Raw genomic sequence first — 27,510 nt, forward strand, 5'->3', positions numbered from 1 at the left:
CTGTTCAGTCAACAATGTTCTCAATATCATACACAATTAAACTGAATCAAAAAAAGGTCTTCCATTTAGGTTGCATATTTGGACATGTTGCAAACTAATCTTGGACCCTTAAAAATCCCCCTCTAAAGAAGCATATGTCTTACACTGTGACATAGGAAATCATTCCACTGAACTGCTGCTGAATGACATTCTGGAGGCTTGGGTTCTTCTGTTTTGAGAGGATGTCTTCCAGGAGGGAGAGGAATAGCTTGGAGAATTCTTGTGCATCCTATATGAAAAAGAAGGGCAGAGGCTGGACAGAACTGTACGGTGTAAGGTAGACTATACGCTAGTCTCCTTGTTCTTGATGGGGCACAAATTTTTGTAGTCGAAAACTACTGATTGTGTCCTTAGTTTGTGGATGTGTGAAGAATGTGTTTCCTAGATTTATCACCCAGAGAGATTTTTCAGAGACTTTTCTGATTGGCTGGAAGGGTGGCTATTAATTCTGTATAACGGGACACATATTAAATAGATCTGGCAAAAAAGAAGTTTAATCAACATTCCATATCAATTCTAATTGAATAGTAACAACCATACAGTTAAGCTAACTACAGTTAAGCCTGGAAGCAGGCTTAGCAACAATGGAATCATGTGTAAACAAGGTAACTGCCCACTATTATCACTGTCAGGACCAAAGAGAGTATTACAACAAACTGAACAAGTCGGCTTCTTTTTAAACTCAACCGCTTGTTTCCTTTGCATTCTACAGTATAAAGGCATGCCTATTGCCTATAAAAGTGGCAACTAGGGGATAAGCAGGATAACGGCCTCGACTGCGCATCGTGAAGATCTTTGCAACTGCCTCGTTCATTAATTCTGTATATCGGGCAGGCGCGGCTCGTTCACTTGGGCAGGAGGGGCAGAGCCCTACTAAAGAATTATCCACTAGAAAAGTAGATCCACAAAATATTTTTTTTAAATAAAATGTTGTTTGTTTATTATTGTAATCAGTGGCAAAGTACTCAATCATGTTACATTTTTGTATGATTTGCAAAGAAATTTCGAAAAGATCGCAAACATCTCGTTGGTCATATCCGTAGTTGTTGTAGGCCTACTGTAACGTTACATTTAATTTCTTGTAGGGCAGCGACGTCACTGCCCTGAAGAAATTGAACAGCGCCTGCTGTTTGTCTATGTAAATCTGTCGACCGATAATGGAACTGCAACTAGAGCGCGGTTAGTAGAGGGTCGGGTGGGCAGATCATGCCACTGCCCACCCTATACGACGTCAGAACTTACTGTAATATGCCTACTGTATTAGTCCGCACGAAGTTTGTGAGGTCAGACAGACAGTTGAAAAATGCCCGAGTGAACAGCGTGTGTGCAATAGTGTGGAGTTTCTCTTAAAGAACTCATTCGAAAGACTTGAGTTTGTAGTTAAATTAGCTATCCAGACATAGGACCTGATCAGCCCGACATTAACATCGTATACCAACAAACAAAGGACAAGAGTCGGTCATTTAATCGGACATGTTCACGTTCGTGGTAGGCCTATGTCTGATAAGAAGCTCTGGTTGTCCTGAACGCAATAAAATGTTCTGTTTTCCATGCCTGCTTTTCCGATCTTCTGGGGGACAAGGGGATGTTTGGAGTAGGCTAGTGTAGGTGTGGGTGACATGAAACATTTTTCAGAGAAGGCAAAAAACATGAGGCTAGCATCTGAGTTGTGCAAATTAGCCATGCTGGGGAAAGCTAATATTGCAGCACAACTCGATAAGGGGCTACAGTGTAAGTGCGAAATCGTGTTCAAATGTACTTCCAAGACCATTCAAAATGAGTTACTGGATTGCATGTTTGATGTAATGCAGGATCATATCATAACTGATTTGATCTGATCTGTGCAAGCAGAGGAGACTACAGACGTGTCCACCCACTGCCAATTAGTTGTAGTGTTTAACCTACTTCTGCGAACACTGTGCAAGAATGATTTTTCTGTTTTAAATCCATTGATGGGCAGACGAATGCATAATCGATCTCAACCGTGCTTTTGGGGCAGCTTGGTATAGTTTGTTCACCTGAGAGTGACACAGATAAAGTAAGGCTGATTGCACAGACATTTGATTGGGCTAGTGTCATGAGAGGAGCATCTGGTGGAGTGCGTAAGAAAGTGCAAGATGTGTAGGCTACCCTAATTGCTATGCACATCAATTGAACCTGGTGATGGAAAAGACTGCGTCAGCAGCATCCTCAGTGGGTGTCTTCTTCTCGGATCTTTATGGTTTATGGTACGCTTTTTTCACAAGATCTCCGAAAAGATTTAAAAGCTTATTTTGGAGTGTTTCGAAATAATTGAAACATCTGGAGATGTTGATACAATCTCAGTTAGAGAGGCTAAAGGGTTTTCTCGAATGCTCTTAGATCTCTTAGCTATTCGAGTTTTTATTCCTTTTAGACCTGTTCTACAAGATCATGCCCTGTGTAGATGTGCTCTATGCACAGCTGCAGAAAAGAGCAATTGATGCAGTGGAGGCACACAGGGTTACAGACAAGTTTGTGGCCAACATGAGAAAGATAGGCCTACGTGATGTCCCGTGCCTTTGTGCAAAACATACCGGTGTCCAGGATAGGCGCAGGGCCGCTTCTAACTTTGCGCAAATTGCCTATGAAGTGTGTGACAATCATAGTTACCGCCACAGACAGATTTTCATTCACTGGCCATTTGTCTGCCGCCATCCTATTTGATAGTTCAAGCTTCCTCAAATTTTCCAAATCATTCCCCAAGGAGCTCTCCCGCAAATGTACTCTTTAAAGTTGAGCTGGCTCTTTAACACAATAATTTTGTTATTTATAAATTATTTTATAAGCAGGCCTACATGACAATAAACAACTTGAACTTGACTATGAGAGCTGAGTGGTGTAAGGTGGCGTGAAGCCTACGCTTCACGATTCTTGATTTCGCAACGAATTCTCGGTTAATTTGTTTCCCTCTTGAGTTTTTCCCCCTAAGTAGTTCTCCACTGATCTGGGCTAATGAGCTGATTACCCGCAAATGCCTACCTACCTTGTAGCTTTTATTTGTCTCAAATATCTCAAAATTTTTAACTTCACTGTGTATGAATAAAATAACATTAAGTAGGCTAACCATAGGTTAATAATGCATGAACAAATCGGTGTTTTGACCGCAAGTGGTAACATTATGGGATTCCATTCCCCAGATTTCGCTCATAGCCTAGCCATAGAAAGAAAGAGCCGTAAAAATTAACAAAATCTCCGTGGACCGCCCTTAGTGTGCGTCCAGCTGCCGGGGACCTGGAACTATGGCAATATTTCTTCTTCTAAACTTGATCATCAGACTATGGCCAGCCAGGAGCCGCTACTGATATCGGGACACATCAGCGGCTGCCTTACATGGCAACTTGGTTAATGTCAAGACGGCAACACAGGTTGGCACGCAATTCTCTTTGCAGGAAAAACCCTGGGGCAGCAAAGATAACAGATGACGGAACAGCAGCAGCAGAAATTATCAATAGTATTTCAGCAGATGAATTGTAGGCTAGTTTCGTTCACTACCTCTGCCCGAGTGGGGCACAGGTGCAAGTGATTCGCAATAAGTCAGCTACTCTATAGAATAAAGTTTATAGGACTTCACAATTAGATTAAAAAAAATTCCGAAACAGCTATACCAACGCAGCAAATAAACATTCAAGAAGCTGAATATTCGGGTCCAGCCCTAGCCATTACTAGCTTAACATTAGCTACTAATGGAAACACTTCATTGAAGCATAATTTTCACAATATTCCAGCATAATTGAAACTACTTCAGATTTAGGATACCTAAAAGTTATTTAAAGGGGTTATGAGAAGTTTTGATCTAAAACAAAAGCATGATTGTGAAGAAGTGAGAATAACCAGTTCACATAATATGAAAAAATGATATGCCATGTGTTGCTCAGATATCCACTAAAGTTAGCATGCAAACCATCTTTAAACCATTCTCTATTGTAACACCACAATCCTCTACTGCCTCCAAAAGCACTACATCAATACAATGCAAGTCAAAGGATGAGTGCCATCACCAACTTAATTGTGCGTTCAAGACAACTTGAATTCTACAGAATTAACATAGCCCCTTCAAAAGAACACATGCTACATGTACACACATTTTCCTTTCCCTGAACATGTATGTGCTGATACAAAAATGCATAATGTTGTTTAAGGTATAAACACAGGGGAATTAATTACTCAATACAGTGGGGAGAATAAGTATTTGAACCCATGCTATTGGCATGGTGTGTTTTTCAGTTAGCCTATTAGCTGGTTTGATGCTCATTGAGTTCAATGCAAATCAAACCAGCTAATAGGCTAACTGAAAAACATACCATGCCAATCTCTAGGTATGGTGAAGGGTATGTGATGATGTGGGGCTATTTTACTTCCAAAGGCCAAGGGAACTTTATCAGGATAGTATCCTGGATCCATGAAATAAGTGGCCTTTAAAAAATATAAAATCTGCCTGCCTCTATGGGAGTTTAACATAGGAGTCAAATACTTATTGCCCCTGTAATTTAAGGAAGAACATTTATTTATTTAGGATACATTCTTCATTCACTAAGAAAACTGGTGTCCTTAAAGGTTGGATTTTTTTTAATTAAGGCATTAAGATTCATTTCTAACAGATGATTTTAAATTCCTCTTTTTAGTCAACTTTAGCATGGGTTCAAATACTTATTCTCCCCCCTGTATATGACAGATAAGGAAGAAACAACAATGCCTCTGCAGTTTAAGAATATTTTGCTGTTATACCTGCTGTTGTCCCGTGTTAAGTCCTAAAGCTTTCACAAGCCCCGATGGATCGATGGATCTTCTGCTGCTGTTCTGCAGCAATGCAAACAAGTACTGGAGATGTTCACATATTGTCTCCGGCTCATCCTCTGCAAAGGGGTGTTGCAAATATTCTGTTAAACCATTTTCACTGATTGCTCATTCTAACTACACTAAAATCAGGCTTCACATACACAGCTCAGAGATAAAGTGGCTATGTCACAAAAAATATAACTTAAACCCAGGAAGAACAGTTGTCTGATTGATAGCCTTCCAATATAGGGTTCCTACTGAATATTCTGACTTTTTAAAATTCATGAAATTAACATGAAACAGCAAAGGCAAATATCAACTTCTAATGACCTTCCTGGCATCCTTCCTTCCCCCTCCAGTATCCAGATATAGCCTTAAGCTGTAGAAATATTTATCCGCCCTAATATCTATAATAGCAATTAAGATCTTGTAGAAGCCTAAAAAAGACCAAAACTGGGTTTAAGGCTGGTACCATACCCTCCATAATAGGGGTGTAACGGTACACAGAAGTCACGGTTCGACTGGGTGTTGTTCGGCCGTAGCCACGAGGCCGAAGTCCGAGTGGCGCAGGCAACAACAGCCGTGGGAATATCCATGACCAATCCCACGATCACGAGTGCTATATTGCTTTTATACAACAATTCTACCACAAACTAAATAATCTGAAAACACCCCATTATTGTAAAAATGTTAATTTCGACATCATTCTTACGCATCAAAAAATAGTTCCCTTTTCAATAGACAGCGTCTTGGTTGCTAGGTAACCAACATTCCAGATCCCTTGTTATGGGTCTTTGTGGTTTACGTGTCTTCTTGAAAGAAATGTTGAAAGTCGGGCTGAAATCACATTCATATCTAGGTTTGCTGCATGCATGTTACAAGGACACTGGGCCATGTCATGTAAGGGACATGGTACTGCAAAAAACAGAAACATAGCCTACATTGCAGAACCACTAAACTTTTTTAATTTATGGTGAATAAATGTTACACTACTGTGCACAGCCTGACGTGATGATGCTAGCACGTTAGCAGCAGTTAGCTAACTATGCTAACGTCAGTTATCTACAAGTCTCCTCCAAGTGACAATCATATTACAATTAGCATCCTCGTTTATCTTACTTACATTGAGTTGACTTCGCATTGTATCGTGGAGTGATTTATTATTAGCTGTGCAAAGTCTGAGTTGAAATGTCAAGGGGTATTCTAACTCATGGAACGTCTCTCGGCCAATCAGAAACAAATAAATAGAGTTCCATGGAACCCAATTGTTGTATAATTGCAAGTATAAAAGTAGTCTAGTACAAAACGTTATTTCTTTCTGTTTTTACCTGGGTAAGGCCACCGCACATCCAAATACATAGGCTTACTGACGATTCCTCAGCCGATTTCGCGAGAGGACCAACACCAGTCCGCCCTAGCTCGAGCCGGTCCGGGCTCTCTACTAACTGACAGGCAGGTCTTGCTGCAGGCCTCCTGTCCCTGCAATATTGCGGCTCGTACAGGCAGCCATGGATATCGGATTCGTAGCTTAGCTTAAAAAAAAGATGGCAGCTCTTATCTTTTTAGTTTCTGAAAGTGACCCACTGATCTGTAATAGGTCTGTAGTGTGAGTGGGTCCCGCCCCCTGGAAAAATGAGTGTTTGTAGTCTTACCCCCTCCACAAAGATATGGGACTTCCTGCTTTCAATGACGCAAAATGATGATTTTTACATCAATGAAAGCAGGAACTGCAAAATTGAAATCCGTATTTCTCCCATGAGGGAATGATGCATGACCATTCAAAAACATGACTGGGTTTCTAATGATACAAAGCTTAATGCAAATGGGTGAAGTGTCCCTTTACGTTAATCAGAGTGTCTGAACTTTCAGAAGTAGTTCATGACTTTCAATTTCACTAAGGCATGAAAATAAAGTCATCTTGGGATCACAAAAAATGTTCAAGTGACCTCACTGCCAATAGATTGTTTAGAGGGCATGCCAGGTAAAAGCTCTTCAACCGTCTAGACATTTACTTACCAATGTAAACGGCAGGAGTTACTGAATGGTACATTGACTTTGTCTGGAAGTGTGGTCTATGGTATCATAAATCCCAAGAAAAACATTTTCAAAGGAAATCTGTCAATCTCTGCCAAGACACTAAAAGTAGGTCATGAGGGTGTCATTGGAGAAGCCGTTTTATTGGCAAAGGGAGGATTAATTAAGAAGGTATTACAAGCAATAATTGTGACACCCCTGCTTATTAAAAATATTTACTTCTTTATGAGATTTTTCTTTTTCTCAAAATAAATTTGCTTCCCTTCAAGGTTGGATCTTCCCTCGTTTTCGTTGTGAAATTACAATAAATCACCAACAGATTATTTTTTATACCTGTTTTTAGTCAACTTTACCAAAGGTGGCAATAATTTTGGAGGGTACTGTATACAACTTCACACTTAACATAACATAGCATACCTGGGTCATTCCATGTCAAATCAGACAAAATCCAGGAAAATACTGTAGTTGCTGAACCGTCTCAGACTTTGCTCAAAGTTGGTCTAGCTAATATTTAGGTCCCAAATGTGGCTAACCTGAGTCTATGTTCTGTCCATCAACCCAGGAATTCTGGCAGAGATATAAGGTCCGACGGAGCTCCAAGTTGTGGAACCAAACTTGGAGGAAGGTGTTAACGTAGCAGGTGGCACCCAGGTTTGTTAAACCCACAAATGTATTCTGAGAAAAGATAACACCACATTATTTCAAAACATTATGCCTTTAACACCATGTTTAAACTACAATTCAACAACTCACCACAACTGAGAATATTGTATAACAGTAACATATATGACATATGATAATGGGGTGCAAAGGTTCTGAAATTGAGACTACACAAACATCCACAGTCTCGTGTCTGGTCTTCAGAGAGGATAGAGCAGGAGCCGTAAATGAAAGTGCCTAGCTTCAGTCAATGGGAGATTTGTGGGATTTCACCAAATTCTGTCCATTACTTCTCTCTGGATTTTTTTCAATGTTATTTTTGGGTTTTTTTGCATGAACCATAACCATGTCTCAAAAATTGAGATGGGCATACTGTAGTAGGCTAATGGCAATGGCAATGGGCATACTGTAGTAGGCTACTCAAACATGTCCTAAAACAACCCTTAGCGTTCGCTTTCAAAACTGTGCAACTCACCGAGTGGTTAGTGGTGTTCATTGATGTTCCAAAACAAGTAGCGTAGCGAAATACAGTTTCTGTCGTCTTTTATTTGGCATTTTGTAAAATCCTATTGATTTCTGTTGGAAGACTCATTGCACGTTGATATTACTGCACCACCGGAAACGGAAAAGGGGGCTGTTTACGTTTGGTTGTAGTCTTTTCGCTCGTCTCAGAAGGCTAGCTAGCGTGAGCAGAGGATTTAAATCATACATTTGCGCCGTTATATTTGTTTTTAATAATCAACGAACACCACTAACCACTCGGTGAGTTGCAGAGTTTTGAAAACGAACGTTAAGGGTTGTTTTAGGACATGTTTGAGTAGCCTACTACATGATGCCCATTGCCAGCCACCCTGAGAAGTCAAAGGCGATTCAAAACGAGTCAGAAAAGTCGAGACAGGACCAATCGTCAAAATGTCTGTGTCCACCACTCTAGTTCATCCAAAACAAACGAGAAAAGGGCCTTAAAGTGCTAAAAAACTGAATTTTCCTTTAAGGCTAAAAGTAGCTCCCAACTGGTGAATTTAGGAGCAACTCCTAAAATTAATGGGCGTGTCACTCCAAACTTTATGACTCCTAATTTTTTTCACTAAAAGTAATTCATGAAGCATTTTAGACCTAAAAGAAGCACCTAAGTCTGGGACAGCTTAAAAGAAGTCGAGAGGACTCCTAACTTACTAAGACATATTCACAAACCGCTTTTTGTGGCATTTCACGTCGCAATGTTTTGAAATGCGTATGCGGCTACAGGAGATTCCAATCGCAAGGGAACAATTTTGCATTGTAGGCATAAAAGGGATGCAATAACGCCACCAACAACAACCAAAACTACTCATTGTCAACGTATAAATTAAATGTAACGTTTCATTGTGAATCAAATTAAAATATTCTCCTCTTTGCAAACGTAGACATAGATATGGTGACAGATTAATTTAATAATGTTGCAAAGATACTCCATCAATGTTTCATTAGGCTACTAGGCTATTGTTTTGCCTTACTCTTTATTCATTTAGACTATTTATTCAGTTATTCATCATCTTCCGTCCTTCACAATGCTTGTGTAGCGCACATATTCTCAGACCTGTCACTCATCATCGTAGGGGAGGTGTTTGGAATCATTCCCACATTACAATCATCAGCCAATCAAGGTGGTCACGTCAGTCAAGCTCGTGCATGAGTAATGACGTCATCCATAGCAACGAAGACTCACTCTTAGTTTAGGAGTTGTCATTTTTCCTTACCAAGAGTAGGTCTGAAAGGCTTTGTGAATAACTTTTAAGAGAAAACTCCTAGCTAAAATCTTTTAGTGCCATTTAGGAGTACTCCTAGTGGTAAGATAAAAGGCTTTGTGAATACGGCCCCAGATGTTTTACTTACTCTTATTATTAGCAAAATTATTCATATTTATGACAAAAATCTGAATGATATATTTAGGTTATTTTACTGAATTCATGCATATTGCTGTCCCAGAACCTAAAAACTAATTTAAAAGCATTTATATATGAAAATGCTACATATTTCTTAAGATCTTTTTATTATCTATTAAAAACGAAAACATTATTTGAGGTAGCAACTAGGGTTGGGCGATATGGCAAAAAAATAATATTGTGATATTTTTAGTCTATTTTACAATATACGATATTTACTCTAAAAGAATTCATGATTTCTCACTTTCGTCCAGTGATGTTTTAAATCATACCAGTACGATGCAGTAGGCTAGGCTAAATCATACCAGTCCAATCCCTGCAAATAATATCTGCATTAAAACATTCTTGGTTATTCACAGATGGTTTCTATTTTATATTTGCATGACATTTTATATTTGCATGTAAAAGCAGGGGTGAAAGTAACTCACTTCTCTTTTTGCATGGCTTCATGGGTTTACAGTGGGCACTAGTTAAAAATGGACACTTCACTCACAAAAAAAAATGTGATTCACGCAGCTACGTGAAATGTAAGTACAACTGCAGCCGCTTGGGGGCAGCACGAGTCCGCTGTAGCGTTCCGCGGTCCTACCCAATACTCGATGCAGCTAGCGTTGTCTGACGGTCGAGTGGGTTAATGCACGTATTTCCAGAACAGGTCTGCAACTTTCAGGCAGTCCTGAGTTCAAATCCAGGCAGGAGTAATGATGCGACGCTTTTCTTTAGAAATCTTTTTATTGAATCGAAGTTGTAGCCTCTACAGACAGTCGATGAGGTGTTCTGAAGTAGGCTTAGGCTGGGTGTAGGCTACTTTGAAACCCCTGCGGGGTAACGGGAGCATTAGTTTTTAAAACATAACTTGCATCTTTCCATTCCAACCATTATTAGGCCTAGGCCTATTTTTATCTTTTTTTTTTTTTTGCAAGGTATTGCTCCTGGCAAGACTTGTTTATAAGACGTTTGGAAATTAATTGATAGCTGTTTTTGGGACATGTTAAACTTTCTTTATAATGAACGCATACTGGAAGTAAAACAACTTGTAGTGCAGGGCGATATGTAGCAAAAAAAGGTGTTTGGAACATTTCATATAGATTTTTAAAAATTGTGTTTTTTCACTTCTTCAGACCCTATAGTTAGCAAAACTACCTGTTTCCAATTTTTTCCCGGACTGCACAGGTCCAAAATCCAAGATGGCGGATATATCACCAAAAATTGCAAATAATCGCCTTTTTAAACATTTTAAATGGATATATGTTAGGTATTATCATTATATACATGCACTTTCTAATAAAATTGAATGACTTAGGTAATAAATATAACCATGGGTGACATGAGATGTCATGATTATCAACCAGTGATTGGTATAACCACCATTATGCTATTTATTGGCATACCCGGAAAAACACATTGACTGATTAAAAGTTTCCTTCACATAACCTAATAATCATTTGAATTAAAGTAATGTTCTGCACTCACCACAATAGATTAGATTAGATTAGATTCAACTTCATTGTCATTGCAGAGTACAAGTATGAAGACAATGAAATGTGGTTTGCGTCTAACCAGAAGTGCAAAAAAGGAGAAATGTGCAATGTGATATACAATACAATATAAATATGTGCAGTGTATGTTAGCAGTTACTTTATAAGAGCAGAATAAATATGGCTATGTAATGTGAACAATGTATAAACAACATACATTGGGGGGGGGTCTGCCTCCTTGTTGTCCCTGTCAAGATTGCTATGGTCGTGGACACCTCAACAGACACAGGCAAGGAGGCATCGGGCGGGGGTGGCTTTTTAGGTTGGTTGTCACCAGGATGCAGAGCTAGAGTTCAGCTGCAGGAAAGCTTCCTCTGAACCTGCTGTGCGCCTTATGCAAGCATCACTTGCCCTGGATGGCCTCAATGGAGGGGAGTGAGGAACCAGTGATGCGTTGGGCAGTTTTCACCACCCTCTGCAATGCTTTTCGGTCGTGGGCAGAGCAGTTGCCATACCAAACTGTGACATTGATGGTGCAGGGATAGAAGTTCACCATGATCTGAGGAGGCGGTGGACCTTCTTTAGCCTCCTCAGATAGAAGAGACGCTGGTAAGCCTTCTTTATCAGGGTAGAGGTGTTGAGGGTCCAAGAGAGGTCCTCAGAGATGTGGACACCCAGAAATCTGAAGCTGGTGATACACTCCACTTCAGTCCCATTGATGAGAATGAGGGTGTGTGCTAGCTTTAGACTTCCTGAAGTCCACAATGAGCTCTTTGGTCTTCAATAATTCTGTTAACAGGACTTGCAGGAAATTGTGGGAACATATGAATTTGTTGATTATATGCAAGCCTAATGCTGCCCACTACAGCTAAGTCTGCCTTCATCCATGAATTGTGACTGCTTTCAGAAACAGCATCATCTGAACAATCTACAGAGAGTAGCTCAGTGCAATTAACACACACATTGGATAGCATCTTAATAGATGGCATGACTGTTGTGCAGGAGATGGTTGTCAGGAAAAGTGACATGAACTGTTGCTAAGATCTGGCAGAAGAATGCTTCTTTGAAAATGTTGAAAGTGAGGCACGAGGCTACAATGACATAGGCTACTTATTATTTAACAACTATACCATCACAAACTCCATGAAAGACAGGACGAGACAGGTCGATACAATGGGAAAAAGCACATGATAAGGGATACAAAATACAAGACTACACCAATCAAAGACTTTAAAGCTTTCTGGGATCGAAGGAAACCAAAGCCAACCTCGCCCTCTACCTTGCTCATAAAGTTGTTGAACTATGTAAACTGCCAGTCACAGTTCACACACAACAAAGGTGGCAGTAGAAGTAAGTCATTTTGGCAAAACCCCACATATCTACGCCACACAGATGTCTTGGTGCTTGCCCTTCGCAGGGGGTACCAGACATCAACAAAGACAGTCTCATTATCATGGGCACTGGAGAACGCCGACAAAAGATACATCTCAGCCTAGAAATCTTGACGCACCCTAGTGGCAGCAAATGTAATTTCTAGCCAGGGTCTAGCAACTCTCCGTTGGCTTGTGAGGTGGAAAAACCAAACTTTTGGTCCAGCCAATCACATCGTGCATAGAGTCGGTGGACCTATCGGGTATCCTATATCCTGTCAGGAAATTGAAAGACAACCGTTTGTCCCGCCATTTACTGTTTATCCCATTGGGAAAGGAAAGGTTTCTGTTTCAAGTCAATCAAGTCATGATGATGTCATTAACACACTTTGTAGGCTTGTAGTAGGTCCTCATCCATCTCCAGGCGTGTTAGCTGGATGTGAGAAATGTGTGTGTCAGCTCCTCAAAACATGGTTTTCAAACAGCTAAAGCCCTTCAGTGGAACTTCGGGAACTAGGGAAATCCCATCCCTATGATTGTCCTACCATCAGCCTATTGCTGTCCCCATGCTCGGATTCCTGCCCGCGCAGCCTAGAGACCCACTACTTGCTCGATGACGACTCCTAATCCCTTTGGACAATTCATCCCCTACACTGTACTATTAACACTTTAGGATTCATGCATTATCATACTGGTTATGTAACCATCTAACCACTTTGTAACATATACCTCAGGTGGCTTTAAATACCATGTTCTATTCTCTGTATATAGACCTTACTGTCCTGTAACTGACCCCAGGCAGATGGGTCAGGCCCTTGAGTCGTGGATCTGCTTAGGGTTTCATCCGATATGTTTCTCCAATTCTTGCGAAGTTTTCCTGCGCCCTGTTACTCATTGGCTCTGTCTGAATGTTTAACACTCTGTAAAAGCCATGAGACATGGGTAATGTTTTGACGCTCTATAAGTGAAATTAAGTTGAAATTGAAATTCTGAGAGCACACAGGCAAGCAAATGTTTGGGCACAAGATACAGTGCCTGCTCCAAAGATTCTTGACTCACTATCACTGGGATGGAGGCAAATTATTGATGGGCAATGGGCTCCTGTTCTGTCAAAACTTCCACCAGCACCACAGGCTGTTGTGGAGCTTGTGGTGCTGTTGTCTTGCCAGCCAATGCAGTAGAAGGTGTTCTTGCAAGAGTAACAACTTACCATTCACACAACTTTGCAGGTGTGAAGGCTCTGAGGAGATGTGCACCAATATTAAAAAGACAGTGACAGTGGTAAGGATAAATACTTGAGTGACAATGTTTTGTTGAACTCTTCAATAATGAAACAAAATGCAGATTTATTAAATTTGTCTGTAAATAGTCTGTATCTCACTTGTCTACCTTATTATGTGTATATTTATCAAAAGAATTGACCACTTTAAGCCTTTATATTATTTTTCTGCATATATTGTCCACCATCTTGAATTTTGGCACTGAAAATGAAGAAAAAAATTGGAAACAGGTTGTTTTGTATTCAATGGGGTCCTAGCAAGTAAAAAATCACCAGTTGCAAAAATCTATATGAACCGTTCCTAAAATTGCACGATTCCCCATTCTATTGTTGCCGTTTTGGGACATTAAGCTACGTTAAGCTTTTTCACGTTAAGGATTTTATTAATTTATTTAGGCTACTTGCGCAAACCCTGGATACTTTTATTGCCACACAACAATATTGGTGGTATTTGTTGTTACATTAGCTTCAGAAATTCAATTAAGAAAATGTCAAGTCAATGTAAAATGGAAGCAGGAGCAGGGAGAGTTTGTACCTCCAAAATGACTCAGATCAGTTCGTCTCTGCTCTTGGGTTTGGCCTCACAGCGAATTCAACCCTCTTGTTGCTTGCAGTTTGTTAAAAAAATAGCGCTGCAGTCTACAGATTACATTATTTATTTCTGATTAATTGCGTCTTTCGATGTCTTTTGCGACATCTGCATGTTAGGCTGGGCAACTGTCAATGTCCTTGTACAAGTAAATGTTCAACAATTTGCTGGTGTACAGGCTATAATCAATTAGCTAGATAATTTGTCCAGCTGTTTAAACATTTTTTCATGCTACATTCAAACGCAAAAAGTGCTTTGATATCTTTTTCGTTGTCGTTTGAACGTCAGCAAGCAGGCATGTTGCGGTTGCAATTTAAGTGAAATTTCTACAATATCCCAACCTATCCCACTCTGATATTTAGAGTTGTTTCGTTAAGAGAGAATTATTATTTACATTTTGGGTTCAGCAAAGGAAGTTTTTTGCCTTTTTTATTCATGCCCTTTACAACTATGCTTATCCGCCCTGGCAAACTTCGACCACTGCATGATGATACTGCTTTTATTACACAACTGAGAAATAGGCGATTGGGCTCGTCCTTTACAGCAACAGGACACAATATCCCTCCAACTCTAGCCTCGCCCGTCACTTGTTGCCTTCATATTTTTCCTTTCAAATTCGTGATATCACTCAAGTCTTGCTTTAATTAATTAGCAAGTTACTACCAGAAGCCAAAAATCTGACTCACTAGCTCAAAAATGCCGTCATGTAGGCTACTTTCTGAAAATTAAACAATCGGAAGCAGCTGCAATTGTAAAGGGACATTTTGAAAGAGACCTGCTGCGTCTAGTTTGATAAGCAGCGTCATGAACCGCACTCAAATAGTCTACGGTATGATTTGTTTAACTTCTAATAGCCTAGGCTCTACTTTTGAAATTACATGCGGGGCTGAAGCCCTGGCAAATGTGTGTGTGGTCCTATCTGAAATTATTAGCGTCTGTAGACATTTGCGCCTGCAGGTGTATGGCTACTCAGTGTTGGGGTCGTTTGTAATTAGTATTTAGTAATGTATAAAGCCTACACATTACTCGCTACTGTAAAAAAAATGTAATCTATTGCATTACATCTTTACTCTATGGGGATTAACACCTTAGGCTACTTTTGCGTTACTGCGTTGAAATGTTTCTATGGACATCGTTATCAATATTGTCCCCTTTTATTTATTATATAATTATTGACAGTTGGGAAACATTAGTCTAGTCCAAACCAGGTTGCGCTGTAGGCCTACCAGGCATTTCTTACAGATAGCTAATCAATGCTTTGTCTTAGGCTACTGAAAGCTGCCTTCAAAAGTTAATGAACACGGCACTTCCTACTGCTTTTAAAAATTGCTTCATGGAAGCGCTGCTGCCCAGCTTGCGCACCCTCCTTCACAATGTTGAATGGTGACACGCACACAACTTGCAAAACATTGAACTGCTTTGAGTGAAGTGCGCTTGCGAGTTGTGTTCCTTCTGTTATTAATACTAGATGCTCTTCTTCACACTGAAAACAGTGGCAGTCCTAGCTTGTAGCCTATAGACTAACACCCTGATATTTTTTTGGGAATCAATTTGTGGTGTGATTGACATCAGACTAGTCATTAGCTAGTTAGTTGTGCACAGTTTCCCACTCAGTAGTAAGGTAACAAATAGCCTACTCTGTTGAATTTTATTTTTTTTTTGCCAATATTCTTGTCGCCCTCCCAGAATTCTGAATATCTTTGCTCGCACACTGTAGGAACTGTAACGTGATTACTGACACGTTACACCCAATTCTGCTCAGCTACGAGTAGCCCAGAGAAAGAGTCTCCCGTGTGTAAATTCACTCCAGGTTGGCCTACCCCATAAACTGCATGACAGTAGGTTATTTCTATTTATCTGTAAAATTGCCACATGCATTTGTTCAACTTTATGAAGCAGAATTACGCAGGCTATTTGGAACGCACACATTTTGTTTGCGCAAGAAAGAGAAAATACAGCGCACACGACTTGAGGGGGGTCGTTATCTGGCCCCTGCACTTTGAAACTCGTTCCTGCGCCCCTGCCTTGTTGCCTTTATGATTTCCTTATAACTTTCTTATACTAAATAGGTAATGCAAACAATGACATGCCTAACCCTGGAACTGACTGACTCTGTGTCTCTCTCTCATGCGTGCACACGCTCTAAGTAGCCTACGTTCCAAATTATGGTAAGGTAAAGTTAGATCTGCTGCATGAAGAAGAGTGAGAGGAAACCCTTGTCCTGCTTTTATATTTGATAAATAGGTCCATCTCATCTCACAGTTCCCATGCATGATCCGAATAATGGTTTCATATTTGATTTTGGTTTCAAAATCCATTGCTATTTCGTTTCCAAAACAAATTGGAACTGCTTCCATCTTCTATGAACCTAGTTCATTGTTGAACAACACTAGCACTAGCCTATGCTACCCATAGACAGTGACGCTACCACCACTGTTGAACTGAAAGTTTACTTCTTCTCATATACACCTTGACATCACACCCTCTTCTGAATAAACTGTTCAGGATTGGTTAGCAAGTGTGTGACCCATTGTTCACGTTGTTACTGAGAGAGAGGGAGCGAGGTTAAGTGTAGAGAGATAGGGACACGAGATGGCAAAGCAAGTGTTGTCGCTTAAAACAATGATGACGTGAAATATTTGCGATATAATACTTTAATGCATCTCACATCCGGCAAACTGCAATATATCGAGTATATCCAGTTTATCGCCCAGCCTTAGAAGCAACAAGCTTAATATAAAATCATACTTTTAAGGTACTTTTACTTTGTTGTCACAATACCAAAATTGACTTTGATGCAATGCCTACTAGGGCTTTGACTTTTGCCCAAAAATCATATTCAAAGTTTGTTTGTTTATTAATATTAAAATTCAAATATATTCGAATATGTATTAATAATATTTTAACCATTAAATGTCTTCAGTAAGACCGATATTGGTATCAAACTTAAGTTCTATATGTTCTGTCCACCAGAGGGCAGTGTATCAGTCAATGTCAAAAGACTATGTGCACGAAAGGCTGAGTATGCGTGTGTTAAAATTGTTATTATTGAGCATAGGGCTGGGCGATAAAACGATAGCAATGTGTATCGCAATAGACATGTAATCGATATCAATAAAAAATACGTTCGATAGAACATTCATAATTAAAAGAAACACACACCTCCTGCCTTACGTTGTCCATAAATAAATAGGCTAAATATATCTTGCATTGTAGTATGTCAAACTCTACCAGAGTAGGCGATAGAAGTAGGCCTACCTCAACACAGACTCTCCTTGCCCCGTGCACTCTCTCTCTCTCTCTCCCTCTCAACAGGCGCATCCCTCCTCAGCATGCACATGTAATCCAAACATTAATCGTGCAAGACGACTGGCTAAATTGCTATTAAATCCGGTTAGCATCATTAGCACGCTGCACGAATTTGTTCAAAACTGTTGCATTCAAATTGACTGCTAAGTTCTAATCATCTCAATCCCGATGTAGTGTTCATTTTGTCACCTATTTTTAATTTAGTCTTAGTCTTGTGACGAAATGTCCTTTTTAGTCTTTGTCATATTTAGTCATTCAAATATCATTTTTGTTAGTCAAGTTTTAGTCGACTAAAAGTCTCGTCATTTTAGTCTAGTTTTAGTCTAAAGAAAACTAAAGGTATCTTAGTCTTAGTCAGTTTTAGTCAACACATTTTAGTCTTTTTTTTTATCACAAATTATTTCTGATTACCATTTGAGTCAAATAGTGTTTCACACATCTCAATTTTCCAACAATATTGTGTGTCCACAGGGCTACTCGTCTATTATAATTACTCATTCTGATTTTTTGTCAGTCAGTATGTTTACATGCACAGGTAAGTCGAGCTACAGTTATAGCTCGGCTGGGATTTGACCATAGACAGTAAAAGATTTGACTGGACCACTGTCATATTCAGACCAGTGTTTCTCAAAGTGTGGTCCGGGATCACTGGTGGTCTGCAAGCTATCCCAAGTGGTTCATGAGCAGGCGTGGTAAAATATAATATAGATGAGTTGTTTGCAATATAACTTGTATGTAAATCCAAACAGTTCTGCAACACTGTCTATGTAAGATATGCCAGTTTAAATCATACAGTATGAATCCTCTGACACAATAAGCAAAGTGCAAAGACAATAAGCAAGGTGGTTCAGTGAGTAGGCCTATTGTGTAGACTAATTATAGGCTACTGTTGAAGTAGGTCTTTTTTTTAGTAGGAAGTAGGAAGTAGGAAGCTTTTTTTTTTTTTTTTTTTTTTTTTTTTTTTTTAGCTAGGGTTAGTTAAGTGAAACTGAAAAAGTTTGAGAAACACTGTCGTAGGCCAAACTATTAATGTTTTACTCCGCCTCGCTAGATGGCGATATGCGCCCAAACACAACACATTCCCCAAACAGACTCTCCATCTTAGCCATAGCTAACTTGCTAGCTTAACTTTCCATATTAGCTTACTTGCTAGCAAACTTTGCATCATCAGTCTAACTAGATGAATAGTTGACATTACATGCTGAACATTTTCGTATGGACATTCTGGGGGATGTTAATTTGTATGAGAGAAGCTTCAATTTCTGGGTATGTAGCATTGTGGCATAAAGCTTAGGTAGTTAGCTTGCTAACTCTGGCAGAAATCTCCAGTGTTCTTGTTACATGTAGTTTCGTGTTGCAGCCACAGGGTTGCAGCAGCAGCACGTAGACTAGCCTACAGGAAAGCTGTTGCGTATGAACTCATTCGGAATATTTTGAAAACATAACAGCTAGATATTCTGTCTTCTCATTTTGTAGACGAACATGAAGGGAGATTTTATCTTAACAATAACAATAATGCATCTTAAGATAGTCTTAGTCAGTGTTTCAGGACATTACTGCAGTCTCTTCATCGTCTTGTCTTAGTCATGAAAAAAAAGGTCGTTGACGAACATATTTCCTCTCGTCTGACAATATTAACACTATCCCGATGCAAATGGAAAAGTATTTTCCAAGACTCAAACGGGCCTGTCCCAAGGAGAAAAAGTATTTATTTGAAACTTAAACACACGTATGGAAACTGAACAGTCTAACCAGACTATGATAAACTAGCAAATTAAGCTAACGTTAGCCTACTTTGTTTACAATATTTCCAGGCTTCAACCAGTGCTGCTTTTCATTCAGACTCACATTTATTTATTTGAGTGTTTTTCATGATTCTTTGATTGATAACTGAGGTGATTAAAATCAGAGGAAGGTTAAGTTTAAAATAAAATTGTCTATGTGTGAGCTCACTAAGCACGAACCAGCCAGGATGCTAACTTCACCTACAGGAGCCCAGATGACCAATAATAGTCTTGCTAATGAGCTCGCGATTTTACTTCACCAGGCGTGAAAAAAACCTCAGAATCTGAATTGAAAAGAACGTTTACAACCAAATACATTTATAGAAATTATCTCCATAGGCTACAGGTTCGAATATTAAGAGATCCCTAAAATTCGTTCGAATATCTTTAATTTTTAAAATAATCGAATTATATTCGAATAACGAAGTTCGGAGTCAAAGCCCTAATGCCTACCATAAATATCACAATACTCGATACTGAAACGATACCACGGCGAAATCCTAAAATATCTAGAAAATGGAGGCACTCCTCCTCCAGGTGTCATTTGTGTTGAATTGGATGCACTTTTGTAGTGTGCAGGTAAATCCTGGGTTCATCATCATAAAGTGCCTACATGTTTACTATTTTTATAATCAGTAAAATAGTACTTTGTGTGTGGTTAAGTGCTTTATTGTTTGTTACAGCTAATTTACATTCGGTGTTGTGTTTTGAAAATGAATTAGCCTACCTTTAAATAGGCACATTAGGCTAGATGAAGGTCAGTGTCAAAATTATTGCATGCAAATAATTAACAAATAATAAAAGAACCACAGTTCGGTTCCTATCACAGTTTTAAGTTCGGTCACGGTTTTCGGTTCTGTACAGTTTTTCTTGTTATTTTTCCTTTTAATCTTTAACACTTTAGAAATACCATACTTCAGCATATGATGTATAGCTTAATTATCCAACATTTCGACTGCAGTATTAGTATAGGTATATCATGTAATCATGCACAAACTGAATGAATTTGACTTGACTTTAAGCACAATATTAAGACCACCTCTGAGGAAAGGTGATATTTTGATACAGCAAAAGTGAAGACATTGATGATTTCAAATTACTTTTCATTTATTTGGCAAAGAAATGTGATGTTGCCAACTACAGGAACTTCTATGCCTTTGTAGCACACTAAGATTGACTGAAATATTACGGAATATTTTAATTACCTTACAGTAAAAATTATTTATTATTAGCCTACTACACGTCTCCCCTGCACACATGAGAAGGGGGCGCTCATATAGCCTCCTACTCCCCTTAATGATTGCAAATATAGACTTGAATGCGACTTTCAAACCGTTTTTGTGAGGGCTACTTTGTTAATATTTGGGAAACTGCAAGTAAGCTAACCCTGAATACCTAACTATTTTCAAACGAATGAAAAATAAAAGTGTCTTTAATATAACATTTTACTTTACCATTTATTATTTGCTTCTTCTTCTCCTTCCCGATCGTTCTTCACTAGGCTACTACCATATCCTACCGCTGTCCGCTATATTTGATTGACAGATTGTGTGAACAAACAGTGAGGGCGTGCGATACATTTTTATCCAATCGCATGTCTTCCCTTGTTAAGGCCCGCATCAGGCCTTCACAAGGAATCACTGCGTTTTCGGCACCTAAGCAACCATTAGAAATCATGTTTGGATTCGGGTTGATTGATGGCTACATCTGACTGATTAGCCAATCAAATCGACCTATTATGGCAAGGAAGGCAGGTCTGACTGCAGTTGGGCCTGCAATGTTCGAAAAGAATACCCGGAACCGTTCATCACGAATTTTGACGCTATCTATTTGACTTGAGGAACTTCGTGAGCATCTTCTGTCAGTCAGACTGACATTCACTGGAAAAGTACATGATGTCACACTGACATGGCTATGGTTATAGCTATGGAAAGTATATTTACCGTTTTTGTTTTACATATATATATATATATATTGATAAGCCTTCATTAAGCAAAATTGTATCATGTAACGTTACAGTGTCAACTGGACTACATGTTAGCAAGATGCACATAATGTCAGCTAACTCTGCACGTAGCTGGTCAGTAGCCTATGCAGGAATTGGTAAGTTTTGTTTCATGTTTATTTGATAACATAGACTTATAATACATGCTTGTAATCTGGTCCTTTGCTATATAAAAAAGTGTTTTTGTGCTGCTTGCAAACCACAGTGCTTGGTTACTAGATTGTATGCTAGCTTGAAGTTGTGTGTGAGTTGATGTGGCTTTGGTGAAGCTGTCTGGATCGGTATCTATGTGGAAATTGTCATTTGCCTTGGTTTCCTCCTGCCCTGCTAGTAAGTCTGACTTTTTATATATCTGTGTTTTGTGGACATTATTGGTGAAATCCATGGCGTGGCCATCAGACATTATGGAATAGGCAACAAGCAGTAGTAGCAGCATAGGGCAATACATTTTCTGATTTTTATGTTTAATATCATGGTGGTGTGCTAAGACACTTTCTCATAAATACGTTTGGCAAACACTGTAGGATAGCCGACTGTAGTTCCACATTAGCTTTTGAGTAATCAGAGCAGCAGCACAACCTAAAACAGTTGCACTATAACGTTAACGTTAAAGCTACAGCTAAGTGAGAGCCCTACAAACAGTCTAAAGCAAGTTTGCTGATATCAGATTAAACTATTAAATGATTTGGACACATCATTGTAGACCTGTGGCAGTGCCATATGTGCGTTCAAGTCATGAACATAAGTTAGGCAACCAATAGCCAAAATATTTCAAAATAGTCTGCACAAACCCATACTTGAGCGCACTTGGTATTCACTTTCAATATGACATGGACTAAATTGCACGTCTTCACCGGACAGTAGCAGGCAGCAGATTGTATAATGAATATGGGTGATAAATAAGTAGCCTAGGCTAGCAGCCTATTCACTTTGCTGCTGATAAGGATGATGGCCGGGTCATCGGCCATGTAAGGGATAACGGCCGCCGAGGTGTCCTGTTATCCGGAATTAATGGACGAGGGCGAGTTGCCTCCGCCCGAGTATGGCTCTATGGCTCTGCCCTCACCGAAATGCTGGGAAATTACACATTTTAACGCTGAAATGCAAAAATGCCCCCCCATTATTATTTTTTGTCAAAAAATAGTCATCATTGAAGGCCTAACGACTGAACGCACGGTCCACCACTGGTATTGATACTAGGGCTGTCACTTTACGTTCGAAAATCGATTGCACAATCGATTGGACCAAACAACACAAGTTTTGAAAACCAAAATAGGCAATCAATTTTAACCAAATATGTACACTATTAATTTTAAACGAATTAAACAAATAATAATATCGATGCATCTCGTAATGTTTTTAACGTCACAAATATAGAATATTCTAATTTTAAATTAAAATTCATCCTGTTAGACAAAGTAAATGAGTTTGAGCAATGAGTCGATGAGCTTGACAGTTTTCTGTTATAGTTAAGCATGTCATCATTCTGATAGAATGTCAAAAATATGAAAAGCTAAACAAAGCTAAAATGTTACCGCAGAATCTCCCCCGCTAGTCAACACATTAACCGGTCATCACAAAATAATCTCGAAGGCTTTCAAAATACTGTAAACACAGTCCAGACCTTGTCTCGTCGTTCTGAGCTGGGATCATCAATGTTATGGAAGGTGTTCTCGTCAATGTCCCCCAACCAGAGATGTTCTCCAATCCCAATTAAGCAATTTGGGTTCCCCTTGCAATTCCTCCTACACACAATGAGAACAGTTGTGCAGGCTAACGTTAATACTTTGCGTTTCACAGTTTTACTAACGTTAGCATTCGTTACATCATTAATTCACACCAAAACATTTGCTATGTCATGTTTTTCTCGTTAGCCCAGCAAACTTAGACATAACAAGTAAGTTTCAATAACGTAATTACCAAATAACGTAGAGCTACGTCTGATGTACCGTTAACGTTACATGCAATGACCAACATATTTACCTGCATGTTCCTCTTTTGCATGCTGAGAGAGCGATTCGATAAGCTTGTTCGATATGTTCGTTTTTAATATCTTCTGGTTTCACCGTCTCAACCCACTGCCAAGCGGCTTTCTCTAGCTGTACCCGAGGAGCCATCCTGCACTTACAATAAGAGAACCCAGACTGTAAAGATGGAGAGGTCGCGGATGCACGCGGCCTTCACGGCACCGCTAGCTAGGTAAACGTTAGCCAGCTACGTTTTACTAATCACACAATCATACAAATTGTGAAACACAAATATCAATGGCTAAGGTGAACCCCACCCTTCAAATATAGAGTCTGAAAAACTTAAGCGGCACTTTTGGTAACGTATCTCTGACTGTGATGCTAACTTTGTAGCTACTGAGTTAGCATGTACAGCTAACTAGCTGGCACTACTTTGTTAGCTTTAAACAGCGCTAACGTTAGCCAGATATTTTCTACCTAACTTAGCCTAATTGCAAAATAGCCTTCAAGTTCAAGCAAGGTCTATTTAATTAAACAGTTAGATTGAATCTTGAGATTCACCTCGATGTTACATTTCCGATAATACCGTTAACGTTAGATGTAATGCACTTGTGATGACATTTCATTCCAGTTCGTATTTAGCGCCCTTGCGTCAGTTGCGATATGAGTACTTTCCTCCCTTCAGAGAAGGAGCTTTGCTCCAGTTTCTGCAGTTGCGCGTGACGCAAAGCCTCTGATGTTCACGTGTTTGCTGAAGCAACCGTATGAAAAAAAAAATCTGAGATGCTCTAAATAACTTAGGCTGCCAAATTAGGCTGCCAAAAATTATTATTACAGTGCATGCAAAGCTATGTTATTCAGCAAAGCTGTTTGTAATTCGGTGACTTCTTTATAGATGATTAGATAGAGATAGTGATGATTTAAATAATTACCCTCCAATCTCCAAATTACCAAAGATTTTTTAATCATTGTTTAATTCAACTCAAGTAATTTCTTTCCAGTTATCAAATATTACATCCACAACAATCCGGGTTAAGAATAGTCCAGGCAAAGTAACTCTTTTTTTTTTTCAGAATAGGCTATTAGGCTACCCAAAATATACCCGCATAGGCTTAATTTTTTCCTTTACTCCTACCACAATAAAACTTTACACAATGAAAGTCTACATGAAAAGTAAAACATTTTGTATTAGAAGTTTGTTTGAAAATTAGTTTGAATATGCAAATGAGCAATATACTAATCGCATAGGCCTATGCCCAAAATACACCCTAATGGGCTTATTTTTTTCCTTTACTCCTATCACAATCAAACCTCGCACAGTGAAAGTATATGAAAAGTAAAAAAATTTAAGTTTCTTGGGAAAATTAATTTTAAATTAAGAAGCCATAAAGTCACAAGTAAAAAACAGGGACCAAACAACTAACATATTCTTGTCCATTCAGTAAGTTAACGTATGCACAAGCGCAATAAATTTGAAGTCACTTGCCACACTTAGGCTACCACCTGGGTCCCTTGCCACAAAAAGACTTATTGACCTTAAAGGTTGTATCAGCGATAGCTGCAGGGGCGGTTCTAGGAGCGGGGCCACAGGGGCCCGGGCCCCATCTGAAATCTCATTGGCCCCTGACTGGCCCCTGTACCGTCAATCATCAATAATCTAAGTGTCAAACTTGTTGAGAACGACGATCAGAGATGCAATTCCATTCCCAAACGACTGGTGGCAGTAATGCACCTATGAAGCTTGAAAGCTAAAGCACACAGTGAACTGTAAAAGAAAGAATACATTTGGCTAACCAGAAATGTCTCTGCTAATGTGAAGAAACAATACATTTGGCTCACGGAAGTATCAGCTAACGTAAAGAACCGATACATTTGGCTAACGAAAGTATCAGCTAGAATTCTAACGTGAAGAACCGATGGCAGCGTTTCATCCTCCACAGAAGTTTCTTGGTGAGTCACAAATCTCTATGTTGGTTATCATCATTATGTGAAAGGGACATTTATTAGTTGCTGTCACAATATGTTAAGTTTGTCAATTAAATTACGAAGCAGCAGCAAGCTTGCAGTGAACTGTTAACTGACTTAGTCAGTTAACTGTTAACATTAACTTAACGTTAGGTTACTTGAGTTGAGGTTTGATTGTTTGTTAGCATGCTGATAGATTTTATGTATGGAAAGGTAATGTATGAAGTGTTTGAAATGGTGTTATATGAAATGCAGAGAAATGGACATCCTTGTTTGGGGTCCGAAATTAATAATATTACATGCGCTAGTGCACCTTACCAAATGTAAGTAACGTACGATTTTTTTGCTTGAGGAAAACGTTTGGCAGCTGCTAACATGAACATGAGAATATGCCTAATAGCTAACGCTACGTTTTTGTAGTTAATGTGAGCTGTCATTGCAAAGTTATTAACCACTATTCTGAGTTTATTTGATTCATGGGATTCGCATGAATTCTGTCTCAAAGTGTTAGTACAAGGAGAGTTTCATTGAGATAAACTCAAGCTTTATATGATTTAAAAAAAATAATAACTGGTTTTACAGTTGCCAGACAACATGCTGAATACAAGCATGGATTTTGTGAAACACGCATTTGTGTTTCACCTACAGACTGGGATGGCGCAGGAGCTGGTGACTTCAACCCACAGTCTTCAGAACCACCAGTCACCTAGCTGCTCCTAATGGTATGATGCTATTTCCTATTGCCACTACAGTGAGCATATTTTGTCATTCATTTTAGAAACGCCAGGTTGATAGTGGGTTATGAAAGTTAATAACAATTAAGTTACTCAAACTTGTTTCATTTTCTTCTCTCCAGACATTTCCCATTCTAGAGCAGATGGTTCTGTGCAACCTCTCCTAAACTGGTATTCCATAAGATGCAGCACGAAATAGGAAGAGGCCACTCAATGACTTCTGATACAAAGACTTCAAATGGTAGGAATATTCCATCTTTAGTGTTTTGCTACCCCTTCCGTAATTTTCGCTTTCAAATGACCCATCGTCAGTCTTCAAATCAGAATCAGGCTTTTCTAACTGGAAGCAAGACGGTGGCTTCAAAGACCATTCCAAATAAGTTGTTGAAAAAATTGTGTAAATATGATGTACTTGTTGCTCACATGCTGTGTGTGTGTGTTTGTTTTAATGTACGCAAACTGGCAGTGAAAGTGGTTTCTCTTATCAACAAAAGGGGAAACCGTTAAAGTAAAACTTGTTTAATTTAACGAAAAATGTGTGATGATGTATGATTTCTGTTTAAAATATCAATGTATTTCCACTGAAGTGTCTATTACAGTGGTCCCCAAACTACAGCCCGCCACCTCATTTTGGGTGGCCCCCCAAAACATGTCCGTGGTATATAGCAACCGGCCCGCACGGGAGTACGACATCGTTAAACTATAACCTCCGCAATTTCCCCCATTCATTCTCTATGGCGAGTCTTAACAGTACACATGTGATACTCTTTTTGTCCACTGGTGGTTGTTTTGGCGCTGTTTCGCGTTTGCCATCAAAAACGGAATGAAATGTATTCCTACCTGCAAACAATATAAGAGGCCTATGCTGACTACATCAGTGCTCAAAGTATTCTAAAAGTTTATCAATGAATTGTTAATAACTAACTAACTTATATTCAAGTCATATTTCTGGGACTTTCTGGGATAATTATTTTTATTTGTTCAAATGTTCATACAATGTTCACAAGTTCAGGTGAGTGAAAGTTAGAATGGTGGTCATTTCAGACCACTTCAGCACTTCATAAAATTCTCATAGTTTGAGAACTTTAAATTTTCAGAGTTCAGAGTTCACACATTTTTAATGAAATATACTTTTGGGACTACCTGCTAATACTTTTGGGAATGCAAAAGTCTTTTTTATTAGTATTATTTAATTTCAGTTACATTTTACACATGATGGCAATATAAACACAGCTAACAATGGTATTAAATTGCAATAGCCTATAGATTAAATGTAATGGAATATTCAACTGAGGTAGACTGCTGTTGTTCACAGCACTAACCTATTTATGGTTACTGATATACTCCGAGTCTCTGGCCCTTTCTTACAGCCAGGCATAGTAAGCTGGCCCTCGGAAGAAAATGTTTGGGGACCACTGGTCTATTATTTTTTAGTTTGATATTGTGTTTTCAATGCACATATTAAATAAATGGGAAAATTGATAAGAATTGTATTGGCTTTTTTGTTTTTTAGCATTTAGCATTCAAGTATTTGAACAAGGTAAGACTGGTGAAATGTATGCACCTGTAAGAGCT

General features: G+C 39.1%; 1 protein-coding gene across 1 annotated transcript in view; it reads right to left on the reverse strand.

The window, feature by feature from the left end:
- The window catches only part of usp48 (ubiquitin specific peptidase 48), a gene marked incomplete in the record, with an annotated part of 222,083 nt that extends 198,160 nt beyond the window's left edge, over positions 1-23,923 (reverse strand). Inside the window, 6 exon segments of the mRNA XM_048254240.1 lie at positions 144-268; positions 4,786-4,913; positions 7,404-7,545; positions 22,894-23,014; positions 23,253-23,387; positions 23,798-23,923. Of these exon segments, the coding sequence (XP_048110197.1) occupies positions 144-268; positions 4,786-4,913; positions 7,404-7,545; positions 22,894-23,014; positions 23,253-23,387; positions 23,798-23,862 (716 nt within the window).
- Between the last annotated feature and the right edge of the window lie 3,587 nt (positions 23,924-27,510).

The sequence above is a fragment of the Alosa alosa genome, chromosome 10 (assembly GCF_017589495.1).
Source record: "Alosa alosa isolate M-15738 ecotype Scorff River chromosome 10, AALO_Geno_1.1, whole genome shotgun sequence".
Classification (NCBI taxonomy): Eukaryota; Metazoa; Chordata; class Actinopteri; order Clupeiformes; family Clupeidae; genus Alosa; species Alosa alosa.